At 34.7% G+C, this 25,201-nt stretch overlaps 1 protein-coding gene across 1 annotated transcript; it reads left to right on the top strand.

Moving 5' to 3' along the window:
* The first annotated feature begins 2 nt into the window (after positions 1-2).
* Positions 3-24,660, top strand: LOC126828088 (DNA-directed RNA polymerase II subunit RPB1). The gene is made up of 24 exons (XM_050557669.2): positions 3-293; positions 2,855-3,124; positions 3,387-3,545; positions 3,741-4,022; positions 6,018-6,179; positions 6,392-6,612; positions 6,969-7,101; positions 7,243-7,367; positions 9,431-9,641; positions 9,797-10,006; positions 10,529-10,777; positions 10,889-11,107; positions 11,246-11,468; positions 12,873-13,083; positions 13,420-13,670; positions 15,610-15,815; positions 16,001-16,225; positions 17,226-17,472; positions 17,682-17,782; positions 19,454-19,558; positions 19,813-19,995; positions 20,395-20,598; positions 21,506-21,692; positions 21,883-24,660. Exons 1-24 carry the CDS (start codon positions 213-215, stop codon positions 23,232-23,234), a joined length of 5,817 nt encoding a protein of 1,938 aa, XP_050413626.1. The 5' UTR covers positions 3-212; the 3' UTR covers positions 23,235-24,660.
* The last annotated feature ends 541 nt before the right edge of the window (positions 24,661-25,201 follow it).

The raw sequence follows: 25,201 nt of genomic DNA, 5'->3' as shown, positions 1-25,201 counted from the left end.
TACGAAGTGTACGAGTTGGCAAAACTGAGAAGTGAACTTTAGAAAATAAGGAACTTCTCGTGTCGCTGTATATTCCCGTTGGAGTCTTGGCGACAGGAATGTGTGGAATAGTCCGCTGAAATGAATAATTGACCCGAAAAGAAGTTTTAGTCGCGATATTTTTATATATTTGTCTTTTTTGAATTTCTATCGTCCTATCGCAGAGAAAGAAAATGGCGTATACAGGCGATTCTAATGCTCCTTTGAAGATTGTTACCAAAGTACAGTTTGGTATATTAGGACCAGATGAAATAGTATGTTCTGAGTATTTATTGCCTAACAATAGGCTAATACTGGATTGAATTAAAAATTGATATTTTTGTTGTTTGTTGAAATTATAATCACATTTAGTGTCATAGCTTATTTGAAGCATGCTGTTCTTTGTAAAATTAAAATTAAGTTGAAATAGGTAGGGTCAAGCCTATTATTGAAAACTGAAAGTTGTGTAGGCCTAATTTTTACCTGACAACTACCCGCATTCATCCTGCAATTTTACAATATCTATGACAAAAGCAAGGTGTTGGTCGAATTAACATCTTCTGTTGTAACATTAGCAACTGGTTACAACTGGTGTCCTACAGTTTCAGTATTGTCAACTCTTTCAACCTATTTAAATTGTTTAATAGTGCAGTCTCAAACAGTTCATCCTACAAAGTAAATTTTCTCCATTGACATTGACAATGTTACTTTCTAAAATGGAGATCGAGGATACATTGATTGGGAATTTATCCAGCCCAAGACATGCTTAAAGCAAATGAAAATATAACATTTTGATAAGAAATCTCATCCTGATTTTAACCGTGTCTCAGAAATAAAAGCCTGTGTATGTATGAAATGCAAAAATTTAGAGGAATGGTGTATTTACACTGTCGTAAAATTTCAGCTCAAAATATTGAGTCATTTAGACGTGAACATCAAAACCGCTTATCAGGACATGTAACTCTTTCAAGATTTTGTGTCAATTATTTCGTTGGGTGACCTGATAATCTATTGCCGTTCTTTTAGAGGTCTATACAGTGCATGACTCGCAATAACCTGCATGCTGTACTTGGTAATGAAAGATAAATTTCAACTACATGTTATTTTTATAAAATAAAAATCTGGTTTTATCCAGACATCGTATAATACAGCTTGGGACACTGTTCTCCATTTCCATACAAAGACTGACAGGTTTAAGTTGTTTGAAATAGTAAAATTAGTTAATTGCTCGTCCGTAAGGTAGAGGATGTTAAGGGCTTTTAACAAAATTAAACAGTTTTATTCTCCAAAATATAATCAAGATTGGCGTTTTAGTTAAGGGAAATCAACCTAGCCATTTTGGGGGGGGGGGGGGTTTACCAGGTAGTTTTAACAAACACTGGTGAAAATATCTCTCTGAGTAGGTTAGTTCTTGGATTTTACATAATGATCCCTTAAATGAAGATCACAGATTTTAGATATGATATTATTAAACATGCATTATGCAAGAGTTAAATCTGCCTATTGCAGGTCTTTCTTTAGGTCTGAAATGTTATCTAAATTATTAGACATTAATTAACTTATCCAGATTATAATCAAATCTCGATTCCATTGTTAGCCTGCGATATTTAGTGGATTTGAATATATTTTGTGATGGATAATTCAACATAAAAATGGATACCGGTAATCAAGACTTTGTTTATTATCGTACCAACGATAGTAATGACGATCAAGGCTGGCCTAAAATTGAACCGCAAATATCTCGATTCAGAGTGAAGTAATTGGACTGGAATTTTTCGGCATATTCTGTTTTCATTATACATGTATATATTTATTAACTATTATGGCGAGAACTGTCATTTTACCTAATGCCCCTTTAAAAAATGATTAGATTTCTCTTGGTACATTGTCAAATTTTTCTCATGGAAGTATCACCTCAGATTCTTAACATTTATAATAACTTCAGTGGAGGGTCAAAAAGGTATCTGGCATATTTTATAAAATTCTCATTGCTTCTTCAGAATGAGAATTTTCTTGCGCATCTTTTAATTTAGTTGTCGTATTTCTAAGCCAATAAAAATGGGTTTTGTAGATGTTGTTTCAAAATGTTGTATATGGGGTGTTACCAAAAAGTATCAATATTTAGAGCAAAAATGTCATATTTCCTTGAAACAAATCAACTTTCGAGTCCCACCAAAGCATTACATTCAAACAAAAAATAGCCAGTATTGTTTTAGGGTTAATTATGTATTAATTGAGATTATTGTTAGCCCCTACAGTGTGAAATTTATGACATTGATTCCATTGAAATAGGTATGGTGAATTTTTTCACGAGATAGATCTTTGCTGTATAAAATGGCAAATAACTAGCTTTCACACCTTATTTCTGCACTAAATGTTTAACCAGATATGTGCGAATAGCTACATACTGTTTAAACGGCTACACTTTCATTTTTCTACAGTATTATTTGCGGAAACTTTAGAACTACATCATTTTAAATGCATTTTGGAAGTGATGTATCTGTACGACATTTTGATTCTTAACCTCGATGCGATATTGGGCTCTCCTAGACAATTTCGCAAAACTCGGATACAACCTTTTGACTCCCCACCGAAGATATTCTATTTCTTGACTGTATTTTTTCCATAAAATTGTATGCCAAAAATGGTGTTCAATCAATATTTAGTCATGTGTTGCATTGTTGAATTAATATTACTCAAATAGTGATTTATGCACTTATGGAGTTATTCAAATCAAAGCATCTTTTTTTTGTAATTGTCTGCTTTTCAGGGCCTTTCACTACGTTTCATTTGAAATAAGTTTGCTAGACTAATGTTAATACGTTTCTATTTTCAGAGACGGATGTCTGTTACAGAAGGTGGAATCAAATATTCAGAAACAACAGAAGGTGGTCGACCTAAATTATGTGGATTGATGGACCCAAGACAAGGTGTCATAGATCGACAATCAAGATGTCAGACCTGTGCCGGAAACATGACAGAATGTCCAGGCCATTTTGGCCACATAGAATTAGCCAAACCTGTGTACCATGTAGCTTTCATGACAAAAATTATGAAGATCCTGAGATGTGTTTGTTTTTATTGTTCAAAAATATTAGCAGACACAGTAAGTATAAGAACATCTTTCTAATATAGACAATTCAAAGAAAACCTCAAAAATTCCAAACAGTGCATAGATCGATAAGACTAAATTTAATTGGCAAAGTAAATCTAAAGTTGTTGGCCACTCGAGCTGTAATTTTAGTTGAGATTATTATTTTCAAGTAAAGTTGCTAATTGAATTAGATTCACGTGAAAATATTCAGGTAGGTAATAGATGTTAATAGCGATATGAAAAGTACTTAATTTTGTTAATGTTTCACTTTCAGTCAAGTCCCAAAATCAGAGATATTTTGTCAAAGTCAAAAGGTTATCCTAGAAAGAGATTAGCTCATGTTTATGATTTATGTAAAGTAAGAAAGATTTGTGAGGGTGGTGATGAAATGGAGAAAGCTGGCCAAGAGGAAGAAAATGGAGAACCTAAAAAGGTAACGATCATAATTCATATGCAAGTTATTTTGTTTCATTTTTCCCAAAGGTAAGCATTCTACTTGAGCAGTGTTGAGGATAGGTCAAAATGAAAGTAATCTTAACATTTCATTTAATTACTTATTAAACTATTAGTACCTTGGGGGTCCAACAAATTTTGCAGTCTTTGTGATCTATATAATATTGTTTTGTAGAGTCATGGTGGTTGTGGTAGATGGCAACCTAAGATAAAGAAAGCAGCACTAGATTTAATAGCAGAATGGAAGAATGTAAATGAAGAATCCCAAGAGAAAAAAATTACATTGTCCGCAGAGCGAGTACTAGAAATATTTAAACGCATCTCCGATGAGGAGTGTCTCATACTTGGTTTAGATCCTCGCTTTTCTAGACCTGACTGGATGATACTGACCGTATTTCCTGTCCCTCCATTGGCCGTAAGACCAGCTGTTGTCATGTTTGGATCAGCAAGAAATCAGGTTAGTACCTAGTATATTTAGTATGCATGTTTAAAAAGATTTATTTGAAGACAAGATATCCCATTAAGTGAATAAGCAATTTCATATCCACAAAGAAAATGATGGCATGCAGTGAAGCACTAAAGCAAAATTAACCTTGCACAAGTATGGTGAGTGGTTAAATTTACTCACCCATATTCGCTTTACGTGAGCAACGATTCATTACCACGAAACATGAGCCGCAAACTCAACTTGATTAAAAGTTTAAACCAAATTTCAGAAATGTACTACGTTTTCTTAAAAATTAAAAAGAAAAAATCTATTTGTTTGGTAACAACTATCCATTGTACGATGGGCAAGCCCTTTCATATTAAAGAAGATTAATTCAGGTAGTAAATGTGGAATTAGTTTCAGCAAGGCTGAATAACTGTTGAAATATGTGAGGTTTTGGTTTGGTAGTCAAATTATCCTGTTATATTATACTTTTGATGACATCTACTACTACATGAAGATCTGACCGGTTGTTGTGGAAGGTTACGTGAGAAGTCATACAAGTGGCTTTTGACCCTATGACATCAGAGATTTGATGAAACAATCGGCGTTGATCCATCTAGTGGGTTACCCACAATTCTGTGCACCTAATGTCAAAAACTCGCCGTAACAGACTGTTTCATTGGCTAACCCCTCACATCATCCAGAACACAGGTTATATAACTCTTCCAGATCCTAGTGTACTAAAACAAAATTTTGAACTATAAAAAACGAAACGAAATAGAATCTTTGTTTCAATCAGATTGTGTCACATCCTTATAATTTTTGTCCCCCGCCTTTCGAAGAAAGCAGGGGACTATTAAAATGGGTTCGTCCGTCTGTCTGTCCGTCCGTCTGTCTGTCCGTCTGTCTGTCCGTCCGTCTGTCTGTCCGTCACGCTTTTTGGGACACAATAACTCTCTTCCTAATTGAGCTAGAATGTTCAAACTTGGTGTATGTGTTTATTAGGTCAATGCCTTGATGGAGTTCGAAGATGAGCATTTTCCGCTTAGGGTAAGCAGAGATAAGCAATTTGATTGGTTGATGCTTTGGGACACGATAACTCTCTTCCTAATTGGGCTAGAATGTTCAAACTTGGTGTATGTGTTGATTAGGTCAATGCCTTGATGGAGTTCGAAGATGAGCATTTTCCGCTTAGGGTAAGCAGAGATAAGCAATTTGATTGGTTGATGCTTTGGGACACGATAACTTTTAATTGAGCTAGAATGTTCAAACTTGGTGTATGTGTTTATTAGGTCAATGCCTTGATGGAGTTCGAAGATGAGCATTTTCCGCTTAGGGTAAGCAGAGATAAGCAATTTGATTGGTTGATACTTTGGGGCACGATAACTCTCTTCCTAATTGAGCTAGAATGTTCAAACTTGGTGTATGTGTTGATTAGGTCAATGCCTTGATGGAGTTCGAAGATGAGCATTTTCCGCTTAGGGTAAGCAGAGATAAGCAATTTGATTGGTTGATGCTTTGGGACACGATAACTTTAGTTCTAATTAAGTGAGATTGATGAAACTTGGTGTATAGATTTATTATATGAATACCTTAACTAAGTTCGATAATGAACATTTTTTGCTGAGGGTAAGCAGAGTGATAAGCAATTTGATTGGTAGAAACTTTGGAACACAATAACTCTCCTTCTAATTGAGGTAGAATGTTCAAACTTGGCATAGGTGTCTATTAGGTGAATGTTTAAACTTGATGTATATGTAGATGTTCATTAGGTGAATGTCTTGACTGAGTTCAATAATTAACATTTCGAGCTGAAGCTAAGCAGAGCTAATCGATTTCATTTGTCGATGGTTTGGGACAAGATAATCTTGATTCTATCTGATAGAGAGTGATGAAACTTAGTGAAAAAAATAAATGTGCGATTAATTAATATGTGTCATCTATTTATTTTGCAATTTCGGCGGGGGACATCAGCCTCACTGTTGGCTTGTTATTTTTGATTTTTTTTTGATTTTTTTTTAGGATGATTTGACCCACAAACTGGCAGATATAATCAAAGCTAATAATCAACTGAACAGAAATGAACAGAATGGTGCAGCTGCTCACATTATATTAGAAGATACAAAGATGTTACAGTTTCATTGTGCTACATTTGTTGATAATGATATGCCAGGTTTACCCAAGGTTAATTTTTTGGAAATTATTACCTTTTTTTAAAAGCATCCAAATAGATGAATGTTAGCTAGAATCGATCTTTCTTTAATCTATTAATCCAGCGAGGCAGAGATCGATTGTAAATACGTTAATAAATAAAATATAAAGCATTGACAGTAAATTGAAGAATGTTTTTTTGTATATATTCTTTTTACCATGTTTTTTTGTGATTTTCATTTCAGGCTGTTCAAAAATCAGGTCGTCCACTTAAATCAATCAAACAGAGATTAAAGGGTAAAGAAGGTCGTGTTCGTGGTAATTTGATGGGAAAACGTGTTGATTTCTCTGGTAGAACTGTCATCACACCTGATCCTAATTTACGTATTGATCAAGTCGGGGTACCTAAAAGTATTGCACAGAATCTCACATTCCCAGAACTGGTTACACCTTTCAACATTGATTTGTAAGTATTTGGGATGAATTTAAAGTTTAATTTCCAAATGATAAATAATGATTAACATAACCGTAGTCAAAATACAGATGTGAAGTTCTTCTTAGTTAGATATTGCCGTAGCATTAATTCAAATAATTGCACAGCCATTTTGCGAATGGTACATATTTGTAAAAGATGGTGGTCACATGCACAGGTAGGATAGTATTTTATACTGTTTTACTGTCTTGAGCGAGACAATGTGGGTAATACATATTGATACAAAACATTTGGACTAATAATGCACAAACCACACATAATGACCAATATTTTGAACATGTAAGCAAGTAAATCAGTTATTTCTGTAATCATCGGTTTTATTTGTGTAGAATGCAGCAGTTGGTAAATAGAGGAGCCAATCAATATCCAGGTGCTAAGTATATTATACGAGATAATGGTGAAAGAATAGATTTACGATATCATCCTAAAGCCAGTGATCTTCATTTACAGATTGGTTATAAGGTAAATATTATTTTTACATCACAATGAATATTTTATGACATTCCTTTATAATTTGTTGAGATTTTATCCGAATATATGTAATTTTACGTTTTATATCAATATATTTACAAACGAATTGTTAAGTAAGCTGTTTTATTGTAGGTTGAAAGACATATGCAGGATAATGATGTTATTGTGTTCAACCGACAGCCAACACTACATAAAATGTCTATGATGTGTCATAAAGTTAAAGTTTTGTCCTGGTCTACGTTTAGAATGAACTTGAGGTATGTTCTTTCAGTTATGAATTTGTGCAGTGAGGACTCTTTACTCACAGGTTTCAATCTTGGTATGGGTAAAGAAGACATGAAATGTCTTGTAATATAAATTTGGCAAGTAATGGATATGATGAAAGGTTGATCGATTTTGAAGATTTTCAAATCTTTAATGAAATCAAACAAATGCGCATATTTCTGATCCACTCCATGCAATACATGAACACAGATCAAGGAATAGGTAAATGATACCTGTTGTGTGTTTTTCCCTTTAATAAAAACACTATCGATCTGCTGTAAGGTATTGAACATATCAAACTTTCCACTGAAGCGGATGTTAAAAACATCATTCTACATTTGAAGCCAACCTCTTGCCAACTAGATGTTCTCCCTACAAAGTTCCTTCTCAAAATATTGGATGTGATTCTGCCTATCATTACTAAAATCATTAATCAAAGTCTAAACTCCGGAACTGTTCCTAAATGTTTCAAAAGGGCTGTTGTAAAACCCCTTCTTAAAAAACCATCATTGGATTCTGAGGTGTTTAACAACTATCGCCCTGTTTCAAATTTGCCATTCCTTTCCAAAGTTTTAGAAAAAGCAGTCAAAATACAACTTGTTGAGCATCTCACCTCGTTTGGACTACTTGACAAATATCAGTCAGCTTATAGAGAAGCCCACAGCACTGAAACCGCCCTAATTTGTGTTCTTGATAAAATAAAGATGTCTGTCGATGCTGGAAATATCGGTTTGCTAGTGCTTCTAGATCTGTCTGCAGCATTCGATACCATAGACCACAGAATACTGCTTGATCGGCTGCAACTGGAATACGGTTTAGACAATAGTGTCTTGAAATGGTTCTCATCATATCTGACTGACAGGAAACAATGCGTAGAAATAAACAAGGTGAATTCTGGTAGTTTATTTATTTCGTGTGGTGTCCCCCAGGGATCTGTTTTGGGACCCATTCTTTTCACCATGTACACACGATCACTAGGCAAGGTTATTCGCGAGAAGCATGTTGATTACCACGCCTATGCAGATGACACTCAACTTATTGATAGTTTCCATACCGATCTTCAATACCAAAAGTCTGTATGTCTGAACATGGAATCTTGTATTGATGCAGTCAAAACTTGGATGTCCTCAAACATGCTTAAGTTAAACGATTCAAAAACTGAAGCCTTGTTAGTAGCTCCAACGCAAAGACTAAAAAAGAGCCACGCAGATGTTCTTAACATCGGCCAGTCCACCATATATTTTTCTGATACTGTGAAGAATCTTGGTGTCTTCCTGGATTCTGGACTAACTATGGAGAAACACATTAGTTATTTATGCTCAATCTGCAATTTTCACTTGAGAAACATAGGTGCAATTCGTCATTTTCTGAAAAATGAATCCGCAGCAATTTTAATCAGATCTTTGGTAATGTCACGATTAGATTACTGCAACAGCTTACTAACTGGTGTGTCATTGGAGCAGTTATCCAAATTACCAAAATTACAGAACAGAGCAGCCAGAATTGTGACCAGAACTAAACCGCGAGAACACATTACTCCAGTATTGAAATCGTTGCATTGGCTACAACTTCGTGAAAGGATTGATTATAAAATTCTGTCGCTCACCTACCAATCAGTCCACAAAACCTCTCCAGATTACATTCAAGATCTCACAGTACAATATGTGCCGAACAGAATGCTAAGATCTTCAAAGCAATCACGTTTATATAAACCTGACATCAATTTAAAAACATTTGGTGCGCGATCGTTTGGTTATACATCAGCTGCTTTGTGGAATGAACTACCCGAAGATATCATAAGTTCCTCATCACTAGATATATTCAAATCAAGAATAAAAACTTAGTTATTTAGACGCTATATATAACTCGTAGTGAGATAACTTTTTAATGCGCTTCGAGCATACTGAGGTGTGGTGTTACAGCGCTATATAAATATTATTATTATTATTATTATTAATGTTTGAAATAAGTATGTAAGGAGAAAACATTCAGTATGTTGTAGAATGCTGAACATGTTTGATATGTAATCATATAAATTGTTTTACATCTGTTTCAGTGTAACATCTCCATACAATGCTGATTTTGATGGTGATGAAATGAATCTACATTTAGCTCAGTCTTTGGAAACTAAAGCTGAGATTTTAAATCTAGCTGCTGTACCTCGGATGATTATTACACCCCAGTCTAACAGACCAGTCATGGGTATTGTACAAGATACATTGACAGCTGTTAGAAAAATGACAAAAAGAGATGTATTTTTAGACAGGGTAATTATCTTTTTTGTATGAAACATATAGTTATGAAGAACATAGCAGAAAAGAGTTTGACATTGGCTTGGTAATCTGGGGTTCCATGTTGGCAGAGAAAGTTCTATCAGGACAATGTATAGTCATAAGTATTTTTGTTTTGTTTATTATTCTAGGCTGAGATGATGAAACTGGTCATGTTTTTACCTATATGGGATGGAAGAATGCCACAACCTGCCATTTTAAAACCATCACCATTATGGACAGGAAAACAATTGTTCTCTCTAATTATACCTGGTCGTGTAAATTGTATCCGTACACACAGTACTCATCCTGATGATGAAGATAGTGGACCGTATAAATGGATTTCACCTGGAGATACAAAGGTATTGTATAGACATTATGTACTGTATTTTCCATTCAGGGACATTCTATACATTATTTGATACAGGTGAAGCAGACAGGGCTTTCTACGTGTTGCAAATAAATGATAGTGCTCACACTGAAATCGGAACAATGAGAACAAGACATTTTACATGAGCAATAAAACTGATTGCCATCTCCACCAAACTCTGAAACAAAAAATTGTTAGGTCGTTTATTACACATTGGATCTGCTAATATAAAAATTTTAACCCCCGGACCACGAAATGAAATCAAACCTTTATAATACATTTAATTAAACCTTTATTCTTTTTTTATGTGGAGGTGATAGCCTATATGTTATATATAAATCAGAAATTGGAATGGATATGATGAAATTTGATCGATTTTGAAGAGGGTTTTATCTTTCTCTGAAATTAACATCAATGCGCATAAATTTCTGATCTATTGATATTTATGGTCTACGTATATATGCTTTACATTAAGATTTTAGAGTAATAGTTGTATGTATACATATGATTGTAGGTATTAATAGAAGATGGTGAACTTATAAGTGGTATTTTATGTAAAAAGACACTGGGAACCTCATCTGGTTCTTTGGCTCATATTGTATTTATGGAACTGGGTTTTGAGATTGCTGGAGAACTTTATGGTAATATTCAAACAGTTATTAATAACTGGTTACTGATAGAAGGCCATAGTATTGGTATTGGTGATACCATTGCTGATCCACAGACCTATATTGATATCCAGGATGCTATTAGAAAAGCTAAGGTATGTTCTAGATATTAAATCAACCAATTTACTAATTATTTTCATCATGCTAGGTAGAATTAGGTGATCCATTATGAATTTTGTTTAAAATGAAACGTTAATTATTTTTAGGCTGAGGTGATAGATGTTATTGAGAAAGCTCATAATGATGATTTAGAACCATCTCCTGGTAATACTCTACGACAAACATTTGAAAATCAAGTCAACAGAATTCTGAACGATGCTCGAGACAAGACAGGAGGAAAAGCTCAGAAGTCCTTGTCTGAATTTAACAACTTCAAAGCTATGGTAGTAGCTGGATCCAAAGGATCTAAAATTAATATCTCACAGGTAGGTTTGTCTCATTTAAAATGGTAAATATTCTTTACAAGCACTCTGAGATTAAATGCATCATACTATCTGAAATTGACTTTTTTACTTTGTTTGAATCGGATGAAGATAAGTAAATTGAATTATTGTTTGTTACAGGTTATTGCTTGTGTAGGTCAACAGAACGTTGAGGGTAAACGTATACCATTTGGTTTTAAATATCGTACCTTACCCCATTTCATTAAAGATGATTATGGTCCAGAATCCAGAGGATTTGTCGAAAATTCCTATCTAGCCGGTTTGACACCATCTGAGTTCTTCTTTCACGGTATGGGAGGTAGAGAAGGTCTGATTGATACAGCTGTAAAAACTGCTGAAACTGGTATGTAACATGGTTATCAACAAGGTTTATGAATTCAATGTATAACTTACAAATTAATAGGAATCTATACTGAGCTCCATGGAAAACGCATCACTTAGTTTTTCGTATAACAAAATGATCCTGTAAACATATCTTATTTATTTTGCTTCTTATTGTGAACAATATTCAAATGGGAACACATCAATAACAACACATTTGTACACTTATGGATGTTTAATCTGTAATCAAGGGTACAAAGTCAGTGGGGTCAAAACCAAAAGTACGACACAGATGTCAGTAGCGCGTGTGTCCTCCACGGGCCATCATCACGGTAGGCTACAGCATTAACGCGACCCCTGCAAATGTGTAGGGCGGTCCGGTGATGAAATGTAAAGCCTCCCCACACCATTACACTTCCCCCACCCCATCGATTCGTTTTGAAGACGCAGCAGTCTGCAAGACGTCTCCACACACGTTGACGGCCATCAGTGTGATAAAGATGAAAGCGACTCTCATCACTGAAGAGCACACTTTGCCAGTTTACTCTTCTCCATGTCTGGTGTCCTTGAGCCCATATCAAACGCCGCTGACGGTGATGATCCCTGAGGATAGCTCCAACATAAGGTCGTCGTGCACGGAGTCCTACTTCTCTTAGACGACATGTTACGGTGTTGGCACTTACTGGTCCTTGTCTTCCGACGACTGCTGCACCTGTTTGAGTCGCTGGGCAGAATCTGTCACGCAGAAGAGTGACTCAGATGTAGTGGTCTTGAGCCTGGGTTGTAACAAGTTGTGGACCAGGACGTTGACGGTCACGTGTTGATCCAGTAACTCGAACACGTTCCACCAACCTTACAATAGTGGACTGATGACAATTGAAGTGTCTGGCAATAGCACGTGTAGACATGCCAGCCCTGGACATTCCCATGGCTTCATTTCGTTGATTTTCAGTAATTACGACAGATTGATGTTTCACAGTTCATGTACTGCACATTAAGTTGAAAACATGCTTTTAAAGGGCTCACACACAATGCTGCACGTGAATATTGGGTTTTTCATGTGCATCTCGTGCAATTTTTTTTTTTGCACACGGGCCGATATTTTTTGCATTTGGGAGCATTGTGTGAAACAATAGTTCATAGTATTGCATAATATTATACATACAAAACCACACAAAACCACCTAGTAATAAAATATTTGGGAAAAAAAAGTGATGCGTTTTCCATGGCGCTCAGTATATATTGCAAATTTGTAGCCAACTACATAGAAACATCACACATTACAATTTATTAGAATCAGTATTACTATTTATAGGAATCAATATTACAATTTATGGGAATCAGTCTAGCCCAAATTTTACTAGTGAAAGACGAAAATTTTATTTAATTGTTTAATATATCATCAATATTTTACTTCCACTGGCAGGTTATATTCAAAGACGTTTGATTAAAGCTATGGAAAGTGTGATGGTTAAATACGATGGTACTGTACGTAATCAAGTAGAACACATGGCACAGTTATTGTATGGTGAAGACGGTCTAGATGGTGTTCATGTAGAATTCCAGAACATGACTACACTTAAACCATCAGATGCTGCTTTTGAAAAAAGATTTCATTTTGATCCAACAAATGAAAGGTAAGACTTTGTAAATGTGGACACATCAATGATTCTATTTCATCTGTATATGACAGACAATTATGCTGAATTGAACATTCAGATATTATGAAACGAACAGGAATGATAGATGATTAAATGATCAAATCAAATACAGCCTTGTACACCTACTCTGATAGATTAAATAATCTATTTGATTTTCTTTTTATCTCAATCCTAAAAATAATAGATTGTTTTCTTTATTTTTGCTGCAGACAACTTGGTCTTCATTGCACTGAACAAGTGAAAAGAAAAAAAATTCTGAAAAAGATGTGTTCTTAAGATCAGTTAACTCTAATTTCTTGGATTTATTTTTAGATCTTTACGTCAAAGTTTAGCAGAGGTGATTGTTAAAGATCTTGTCAGTGATTCAGCATCTTTAGCAGAGATCGAAAGAGAATGGGAACAGCTAAGAGAAGATAGAAATGCCTTACGACAGATTTTCCCTACTGGTGATAGTAAAATTGTCTTGCCATGTAATTTAGAAAGAATGATCTGGAATGCTCAAAAGATCTTCAGAATTGATAAAAGAAAACAAACTGATCTATCTCCTGTCAAGGTTATAGAAGGTGAGTTTTATGTTTGGAAGCTCATTCATATTGCCTGGTTCAAAGGAAAGTAACACCAGTGAACATCTTGTGTTAAAACCGGAAGGCACTATTACAATCAAGTACATAACCCTGATGAATCTTAATGACCGTCATATAAATGATACTGGACAATTGTAAATTGACTCATTGTCCCCCGCCTTTCGAAGAAAGCAGGGGACTATTAAAATGGGTTCGTCTGTCTGTCTGTCTGTCTGTCTGTCTGTCTGTCTGTCTGTCTGTCTGTCCGTCTGTCTGTCCTTCTGTCTGTCCGTCTGTCTGTCCGTCACACTTTTTGGGACACAATAACTCTCTTCCTAATTGAGCTAGAATGTTCAAACTTGGTGTATGTGTTTATTAGGTCAATGCCTTGATGGAGTTCGAAGATGAGCATTTTCCGCTTAGGGTAAGCAGAGATAAGCAATTTGATTGGTTGATGCTTTGGACACGATAACTCTCTTCCTAATTGGGCTAGAATGTTCAAACTTGGTGTATGTGTTGATTAGGTCAATGCCTTGATGGAGTTCGAAGATGAGCATTTTCCGCTTAGGGTAAGCAGAGATAAGCAATTTGATTGGTTGATGCTTTGGGACACGATAACTTTTAATTGAGCTAGAATGTTCAAACTTGGTGTATGTGTTTATTAGGTCAATGCCTTGATGGAGTTCGAAGATGAGCATTTTCCGCTTAGGGTAAGCAGAGATAAGCAATTTGATTGGTTGATACTTTGGGGCACGATAACTCTCTTCCTAATTGAGCTAGAATGTTCAAACTTGGTGTATGTGTTGATTAGGTCAATGCCTTGATGGAGTTCGAAGATGAGCATTTTCCGCTTAGGGTAAGCAGAGATAAGCAATTTGATTGGTTGATGCTTTGGGACACGATAACTTTAGTTCTAATTAAGTGAGATTGATGAAACTTGGTGTATAGTTTCATTACAGTAATACCTTGACTAAGTTTGATAATGAGCATTTTCTGCTCAGGGTAAGCAGAGCGATACGCAATTTGATTGGTCGAGACTTTGGAAAACAATAACTCTCCTACTTTGATTGTCCCCCGCCTTTCGAAGAAAGCAGGGAACTATTAAAATGGGTTCGTCCGTCTGTCTGTTTGTCTGTCTGTCCGTTCCGCTTAGGGTAAGCAGAAAAAACAAATTGAAAAAGAAACTATTATAAATTAGTTAAATATGTAGTATGCAATAATGAATTGACATTTAATGACAGAAAGAAAACAGTGAACTTTGCACAACTTGCAGCAAGATGGAAAATAGACCCGTTGATACAACCAAACTCTAGATCTGTAGGCATAGAGCATGTTTTCCCCTTAATATGCTATAATTATTCCATCAAAAACATTGTATGCTTAGACTATAAGTAAAGATATACTGTTTGATTGTTCAATACTTTGTAAAAGATAATTTGTGATAAATTTATATGTGTCCTCTAATTATTTTCCTATTTCGGCGGGGGACATCAGCCTCACTGTTGGCTTGTTGTTCTTAGGAAATGCCGACCATTGATTCGTCTTAGTTCTTAGAGATCTTTGACGTCCATTCTTTCGTGGATGATTAGTAATGAGAAAAAAATGAATTAAGTTGTACTCCATGAAGATGCGAGATAAAAGAAGCAGCATTCACATTAGAACTACATAATCTGATATTTAGGTACCGATTGTAAATGAGCTTGAATTCATCTTGGCATGTAGTAAATTTTAAATATATAACACAAGAATTAGTAATTATGTAAGTGAATTCCTATAAACAGCATGAGTCAACTGATGAGATAAATGGAGAATCTTTAAATGGTATTATTGTGATAGTCATTTATTCACAAAAATAAAAACCTTCTTGAAGAATTGTCTGAGAACCAGAATTTTGTGTATGTAGCCTAAAGTTGTAATCTAAATTATTGAAATATTTCAGGTGTACGTGATTTATGTAATAGATTAAATGTTGTAGCTGGTAGCGATAGATTGTCAATACAAGCCAATGCCAATGCTACAATTCTCATGAAGATTCTTATCAGATCTACCCTGTGTTGTAAACGTGTTTCTGAAGAATTCAGATTGTCCACTGAAGCTTTTGAGTGGCTAATTGGTGAAATTGAAGCTAAATTTCAGCAAGCCCAGGTAAGTCTCACTGAGCTGCATTTATAGCTTAAATGACCGGAGAGATTTGAAATTTGTCAAGATACTTTGATACCATGAATTGATATTGTAGATTTGGAATTAATCTAACTAAAATATTCTGCATTCTGATCAATTAGATGTAAGTGTAAATGGAGGAACTGTAATAGAATTTAATTGTATTTTAGGTACATCCTGGTGAGATGGTGGGTGCTTTAGGAGCTCAGTCCCTGGGTGAACCTGCCACACAGATGACATTGAACACTTTCCATTATGCTGGTGTGTCTGCTAAAAATGTAACCCTTGGTGTACCCAGATTGAAAGAGGTCATCAATGTGTCCAAAAAGCCAAAGACACCATCACTTACAGTATATCTTGTTGGTCAGGCAGCTCGAGATGCTGAGAAAGCTAAGGTATGAAAAATGACTTTATTTCCATATCATCTTTATGATAGGATGGATCCAGATTAAAAATCCTGGTTTTATACGCCCACATTTTCATATGAACATATTATGCCGTCGCCCCTTTCCATCTGTCCACAATTTGTTTGTGGACACTCTGCAGGTCACAATTTTTATCCAATTTTGACGAAACTTGAAATATAGGTCTATCTCCCAAAGATCAGTTCCTTTCTATATTGGCATGTATCGGACCATAACTTCATGGGCTATGACCCCTGATTGTATGAAAAATCAAGTTTTTAGCTTGTGGAGACTCTAGAGGTCACAATTTTCATCTGATTTTAACGAAACTTGAAATGCGTATTTATAACCCAATGGTCTTGGTTCCTTTCGTTATTCGTGCATATCAAATCGTAACTTATGAATTTTGGCCCCTGATTGTACGAAAAATTATGTTTTTAGCTTGTGGTCCCTCTAGGGGTCACAATTATTATCCGATTTAAAAAAAACATTCAAATAAAACCTTTACACCGTAATGTTGGTTTAGCTTGCGGTCCCTCTAGAGGTCACAATTATCATCCAATTTAAAAAAAAAAACGTTCAAACTTCTGACAAAATGACTGCTCTTTGTACGCAAATTGTGTAATGAAGGTTGAATTCGAATTTCGGGATAATCAAAGTGAAACTGCCCAACAAAATGACTGCTCTTTGTACGCAAATTATATAAAAGTCTGTAATACGAAGGTTGTGGACTCTCTAGAGGTCACAATTTTTGTCCGGTTTTGATGAAACTTAAAATATACCTTATATCCCAAAGATCTTTTCGCATTTCAGACCATAACTTTCTGGATTATGGCCCCTGATTGTACAAAAAATTACTTTTGTTTTTAGCTAGTTCACTATCCATCTCTTGCATGTGGGCATGTCTTGTCTGGAAAACATTGGGTTTTTTTCCTAGCAATAGTGGTCAAGCTTTTAGGAGTATCTAATATCAGTTATGTTTGTTTTTCAGGATGTATTATGTCGTTTGGAACATACAACGTTACGTAAAGTAACTGCTAATACTGCTATATATTATGACTCAGATCCTATGAACACAGTTATAGCTGAAGACCAGGAATGGGTCAGTGTTTATTATGAAATGCCAGATTTTGATGCATCAAGAATTTCAGGATGGTTATTACGTATTGAATTGGACAGAAAACGTATGACAGATAAAAAACTGACCATGGAACAGATCTCAGAAAAAATTACAGCTGGTAAGTTCATGGGGGTTTCATAATTTTTCTTTTCTTTCATTTTGATGTGTGAAAATGATGAAATGTTGATCGATTCTGAAATTTAGAATTTTCTCAGTTTCTGAAAATAATTCAATGCGCATATTATCTGATTTACACAAATTATGATATGCTTAACAAATAAGGGAGAGACCATTGTCGTATATTGTAAAAGTCATTTATAATTTTAGGTTTTGGTGATGACTTGAATTGTATATTCAATGATGATAATGCTGAAAAGTTGGTATTGAGAATACGAATTATGAATTCAGATGAAAGCAAATTCCAAGAGGTGAAAACTTATTTTCTATAGGATAAGATGTTATCATATCAATAACCTCATTAAGAACAGTGTAATATTACTATTAGGTGTCACAGCTCCATTGCACGCTTTTTTGTTTTTTCCCCTGATTTGTAACCCTTTTTCAACTAACGTCAAACAGTGGCTAATTAATCTTTTGTAATAATTTTGGAAGCAGATATCCTGTTCTTTTGGTTGATATACTTTTTATACAAGTGTTCATTTTATTAATTTCATAAACGTAAGTTGAAAAATGTTAATTTCCCGTGTTTTGACGTTAAGTTGAAAAGTTTTGTCACGTTTTTAAACAAGGGTACCGCACTTCAAGTGCTTGGCGAGCGCACTTATTATTAATTTTATTTTTTCACTTTAATAGCATTAGATAAATGAACAATCTTTCAATCGGTCGAGGGTGCTTTGTTGGCATTTCAAAATAAAATGCATTTTTTACAAGTTAAACACTTAATTCACACAATCATTTTGAGGCAATTTGTCAATATAGCACCCCCGTCCAATTGAGAGATCGATTTATTCTTTCGATGCTATTAAAATCAACAAAATCTGAGCATGTTAAGTGCGCACGGCACACACTTGAAAATGGTATACAAAGGGTAGATTTTGTGGAATATAAATCGTGTAGTTTTGCCATGTTATGACATCATTTGATATTACATCGGTTTAAAATATTTTAAACCACTTACTTTAAAATGTGGTGATGACATGTTGGGTTATGGTAAATAGTGTTGAAAATGGTCAAAAATTGCATTTTTTTCCATTTTGGTTGCTATGACAATTGACCAAAATCACTTTTGGCAAAATGTTATTTTTGAGAAAACCTATGTATTTTGGAGTTGCTGGTGAAATTGGAGTAATAGTTACAGAAATGTGAAAATTGAAACATTATTAGCCTTAAAGTGGTATTGCATGAATTTATATCTAAACGTTTGATAATTTTACTATGAAATGCAACATAGCATCACAAAATACACCAAAAATGACTTTTTTAAAGCTTTGAAAAACCTTCCTTCCCAGAAAAGTCAAAAATCTGTAAATAGTTTTGTGAGAAGAATGATGGGATCTACTTGAAAAGCTAATAAAATCAAATGTATTACCAAACTCTCAAAATCGCCTTTTCCCCCCAAGTAATATGTCTAGATATCTATGTAGTTAAAGATTCATTATGTAAGAATTAGATAAAGAGCTAACCGTTCTTGCTATAATAGTTCAAAAATAGGTAATTAAAATTGAATATATTGGAAATGCTAATTTATGAGTGTTTGAAGTTTTGACAAAAAGTAGCATAGATTGTTTATTATCGTAGCACCGGTACTCAGTCCCGATGTCTATTTTATCATTAAACTTTTAAATGGTTTGCAGTGTTCTAATCTACTTAAAATCGGAGCCATGTGATGGCCCAGAGTGTTGATTATGGGCAGGTCATGTTAATTCAACTCTACATAATGCATTTTGAAATATGTATATTTATGGAATGAAATTATAGCAATTGACTTAAAACAGTAAAGCTTATTGATATGGTTGTAAAACAAAAATGTAAATGTTAAATTCAGCAAATTATTACAGACTTGGAATCGAAGCATTTGTGATGCAACCAGTAATGGCTCTTTTCTGTATTTTTGAATATGATTAATATGTGATTTACAGGAAGAAGATGTAGTAGATAAGATGGAAGATGATGTATTTTTACGATGTATTGAAGCTAATTTATTATCAGACATGTCTTTACAAGGAATAGAAGCCATCTGCAAGGTACATTATATCAATATTAAAAACTCAGTATTGTTGAATTTGTACTTGATAGTTTGACTTCATTGAACAGACTTGCAGTAAATAAAACAAAAAATTATTTCAAAACCGAAAGAAAGGGTAATAGACGTCAGTTGTGGTAAATAAAATCAAAAATTATGTCTACAAATCTGTGTTGGTGTATCTATATGAACTGTTTAATGTTTGAAATATTTGGACAATCTCAACATTCAATTGTTAAAATATGATGTATTCAGGTTTACATGCATCTGCCATCAACTGATGATAAGAAGAGAATACAGATAACAGAGAAAGGTGAATTTAAAGCTATAGCTGAATGGATATTAGAAACTGATGGTACAGCTTTAAATAAAGTATTAAGTGAAAGAGATGTCGATCCTGTTAGAACCTACTCTAATGATATCGTAGAAGTCTTTGGAGTAAGTTTTCTTTATTTAGTGTTTTGAGTGGAAATGATGAAATGTTGATCGATTCTGAAATCGAGAATTCTCAGTTTCTGAAAACAATTCAATGCGCATATTTTCTGATCCACAAAAATGTTGATATATTGTCGGTGTGTGTGTTAAATATTTAGGCCAAGAACCAAGTATTTAAGTCTTCAATAATTTATTAAAGAAAATATATCTACCCCAAAAGTAGGAATCTAATAGATTTCATCGTCATTATAAAGCTTTACAAAATAATTCTATAATGGTTGCCAGGACAATCTAATTTAAGACTGTTGTATAACAAAACTTCCTAAGGAAAATGTCATGTCAATTTGTTCATATCATGATTGAAATTCTGTGTTTTAATATTCTGTGGTTAATGTTTTTCAGTCCTTAGGTATAGAAGCTGTACGTAAAGCTATTGAAAGAGAAATGAACCATGTTATCTCTTTTGATGGTTCTTATGTTAACTACCGACATTTGGCTTTGTTGTGTGATGTTATGACGGCTAAAGGTCATTTAATGGCTATCACTCGTCACGGTATTAACAGACAGGAAACTGGTGCCTTGGCTCGATGTTCTTTTGAAGAAACGGTAAGTTAGAATGTAGTCTTGTTAAACATATATAGTTAGAATGACGCCTAATGATGACAACTAGATATGATATTACTATGATATTTGTTATATCACTCTAATTTTTTCCTGAAGGCATTTTTAAATTATTTAATATCAAGACAGTGCTTTTGAATACGTTTTTTGTCATCTGTTAGGGTGGCCCACTGTAAATAAATATCTCCAAATATCTCGTTTTATACACAAGAAAAATCATTTCTTGAGTTTAATTAAATTTTATTTATCTGAACCAATTTTTTTGAAATGATCAATCCTTTTATTTATATTTCGATAAAAACAACCTGTGAAAATGCCGACATTGCCCAGACAGGGGTCGGATCAAAATAATCAAACTATCGCGTGGAAAACTTTACCACTACAAGTTTTATACAAGCCGTAATAAATGTCACCATATGAAGGAAACGCAGATAAATTGTTCCAACAACAAGTTTTAATTGATTACTAGCTCAAACTAGCTGCAGCTTTTTGTTTTTAAAAACCTCGCGTAAGAATAGATGGTCGGCCGTGTCGGGATCCAGATTTGATCTTTTGGTTGTAAATGTATTTCCTGCGGCAGAAAACACACCAAGGTGGCTGGATTACTAAAATAAGATTTGGCCAGTCATGGCTATCTAAATTTAGCAGACGAAATAAACAAAGACCACATGTACAGCTCTAATCATCGGCAAAGTGCACTGCTGGGAGCTCGCCATGGGCCATGACATTCGTCTAATATTTGAACTGTGCTGCTTAAAACAGTTGTATGGGTTAGATAGACTAAAAGCTTCAGATCTCAAAATTTTAATTATAAATGGAATTTATCTAAAGTTATAGGAAAAGTGCCCAATACTGAAAAGTGACCTATATATAAATAATGTACTGTTTGCAGGTTGATATTTTGATGGAAGCTGCTGTACACAGCGAATTTGATCCTATGAAAGGTGTATCAGAGAATATTATGTTGGGTCAGTTAGCTAAGATTGGTACTGGTTGTTTTGAACTTCTATTAGATGCTGAGAAATGTAAACATGGTATGGAGATTCCATCAAATATTGATCAAGGCATGGGATTAGGAGGTAAATATTATTATTTATGTACACTATTAATCACTTTAATTATGTCTTATTTCAACACTGATATGAAAACAATGGTTAAGCTGATTAGTTTTAGACTACATGTAAAATATATTTTAAGTTTGGTGACCACAATAATATAATACTTATTTTTTACATTGAAAAAATAAAAAGAAATATGGTTGTGTTACAGGTGCTGGAACAGGAATATATTTTGGTGGTGGTATTGGTAGTCCTACAGCTGGTATGACACCACAGATGACTCCATGGAATACAGGTGCTACACCAGCTTATGCTAGTGTTTGGTCACCAGGTGTTGGTAGTGGTATGACACCAGGTGCAGCAGGTTTCTCACCATCAGCTGCTAGTGAAAGTGGTTACAGTCCTGGTTACAGTCCAGCTTGGTCACCACAACCTGGTTCTCCTGGATCCCCATCCAGTCCTTACATTCCAAGTCCTCATGGAGGTATGTCACCAAGCTATTCACCAACATCTCCATCCTATATGCCAAGTTCTCCAGCCATGACACCTCAGAGTCCAGGATATTCACCTACCAGCCCGTCCTACTCTCCTTCAAGTCCTGGCTACTCTCCTACATCTCCCAAATACAGTCCAACATCTCCTTCATATTCCCCAACAAGTCCTTCTTACAGCCCAACATCTCCATCTTACTCGCCAACAAGCCCGTCTTATTCCCCCACAAGTCCATCATATAGCCCTACTAGTCCATCTTATTCTCCAACATCTCCCTCCTACTCTCCAACAAGTCCTTCATACAGTCCAACATCTCCCTCTTATAGCCCTACCAGTCCTTCCTACTCACCAACTAGTCCATCTTATTCCCCCACTAGCCCATCGTACTCTCCCACTAGCCCTTCTTTCTCTCCTACCAGTCCAAGTTATTCTCCCAGTTCTCCAAATTATACCCCCTCCTCACCATCTTATTCTCCTACAAGTCCAAGTTTCAGTCCTACAAGTCCTTCCTACAGTCCTACTAGCCCGTCTTATAGCCCTAGTTCACCTAGCTACTCACCATCTAGCCCCAGTTATAGCCCGAGTAGTCCAAGCTACTCTCCTAGTAGTCCTAAATATAGTCCTACTAGTCCCTCATATTCCCCTGCCTCTCCATCTTATTCTCCCAGCTCTCCACAGTATACCCCAACCTCCCCCAAATATTCTCCAACAAGTCCATCTTATTCTCCCAGCAGTCCAAAATATTCTCCCACATCGCCCAGTTATACACCCACATCTCCGCAATACAGCCCAGCATCACCCGATTACAGTCCTGGCTCACCTCAATACAGTCCAAGCTCTCCGCAGTATTCACCAGCCTCTCCTACCTACTCTCCTTCAAGTCCGCAGTACTCGCCTGCGAGTCCTTCATATAGCCCAACTAGTCCTAGATACACTCCAACCAGTCCTACTTATACTCCAGGCTCAAAATATTCCCCAACCAGTCCAACCTATACACCAACAACTCCTAAATATTCTCCTACTAGTCCAAGTTATTCCCCTGTTGATGATGATGACAGTGATAAAGAATAAAATCACTATAACGCTTGTATATAGATGTACATAAAACATATTACAAAATTGCTGTATTGTTGTACTTGTATAAAGTGTTATTTTTTCTGTAATAAAACGGTTATCAATATTAAGTCTATTACAATGTGACATATTGAGCTATATTTTTGACTTTCAGAAATTTTGTCTTGTTCATATTTTCAATATATCTTGTTACTGTAAATTGTAATGCTGTAAATAATTTGTATATTGTGTAAAACATATTTCATATCAGTGCATGTAAGATATTTCATGAAAAACTATCCTATTTTAAATCATTTCTAGTGGGATTATAATAATTATGTAGCCATACAGATTGAACATTAACATATTTGCATAGACTTTCTGGATTGATGTTTCAAAATTCCAATGTATGATTAATGATTATCTTGAAATGAGCTACACTATAGAAAATATTTCTTATAAGGATATACATAGTGTAAATTATTCATTAAAAAAAAAATGCATCAAACTACAATATTTGAGAAAAATGTAATTGTAAACTACACTAGAAATAATTCAAATAAGGTATATAAATATATGTTGTAAATAATTAAATATCAGTTTGCCCGCAAAATGTAATATTTGAGGGAAAAGCCCTGAAAGATAGAGGTGGTGTTTGTCGGAATTCTCTTAGACTTTAATATATATGATCGCGCAGTACTTATCATGGAAGTGGGACATGTAAAAAAGGCATTATTCAAGAGATAAATCTGCCTATTTTAGGTCTATATGCCTTAAATGTTACATAAATTATTATTTAAACATTTATTAACTCACCAAGACCATAATCAACTCCTGATTTTCAACAGATTTAAATACGATTAATGTTAATGATTTAATTTAAGTATGGAATTTGACAACACTACACTGTTTTTCTAACAGCGATAACTTAGCTCACTCAGAATGACGGAATTTTGCTGAAACTGTCAATATTTTCCCTTTTCATTATCTTCTTTTTTATCTGTTTAGCGGGAACTGTCGGCTCTTTATCTAAATCTTAAATAATGCCTCTTTAATTTATACTGATTAAATCACTATTACTTTAGGATTAGTGTTGATTAATAACATCAATGTATAGTCAATAAATAACATCAATGTTTGTATAAACAATAAATAATTTATGTAATCTAAAATAACCTTCCTGGTGAAATGGGGAATCTAAACACAAAAATATAAAACGGATAAAGTTTATAGTGTATTTCATTATTGTACATAATTCATTATTTTTATTATTGATATATACTATGTTTGGAAAGAAATCGTGTGAGTGCTTTCAAATCAGTGCATATAAAACAAGATAGTGAACTACTATTAATTTATACTATAATCCTCATACTGGTTCTGTTTTTCTATGTATGTATGAAATATTTAATGTATATCATCAAATAAAGTGTAAATAACTTAACTGTATTTGTTATGTTTAATGTCTCTCCTGGGGATATTCTCGACCAGACATGTAATATGTCATTATAAATTGTACAGTAACTAGTCCCCAATAGAACAAATCAAAAACTAGAGCTGTATATTATTGTGTATTTTCTGTGGCCATTAACTGAATGCTACACCTAGTGAGAATTGATAATTGGCTGGCTACAGTTTTTGATAGAATTTTGGTCACGAAAGGATGTTGTTATAAACCCTATTGATTTTCGGCTTTTTGCAATCTTCCATTCTGGAGTTAGTCCCCTTTTCTGAAAACCTTGAGAACGGAAGGTTTTAACAGATTTTGGAGAATCTACACAAACCAGGTCATTTTGTGACTAACATGATTCAATGTTATGTCAAAAATTCACTTGCACCTAGGGGTCCTTAGCAGAGGGAGGGGGTGCAGAAAACCCAATAGGTTGGACAGGCAATGGGGGGAATTGAAACCGCTTGACTAAATGACAAATCTTGTGATCTACCGCGCAAGCATTTAAACATTTGCCTGCAAACAGATTTCAGTG

This window comes from Patella vulgata, chromosome 1, assembly GCF_932274485.2.
Source record: "Patella vulgata chromosome 1, xgPatVulg1.2, whole genome shotgun sequence".
Lineage (NCBI taxonomy): Eukaryota > Metazoa > Mollusca > Gastropoda > Patellidae > Patella > Patella vulgata.
The sequence above is the reverse complement of the archived record's forward strand: the minus strand, read 5'-3'. Positions and strand labels throughout refer to the sequence as shown.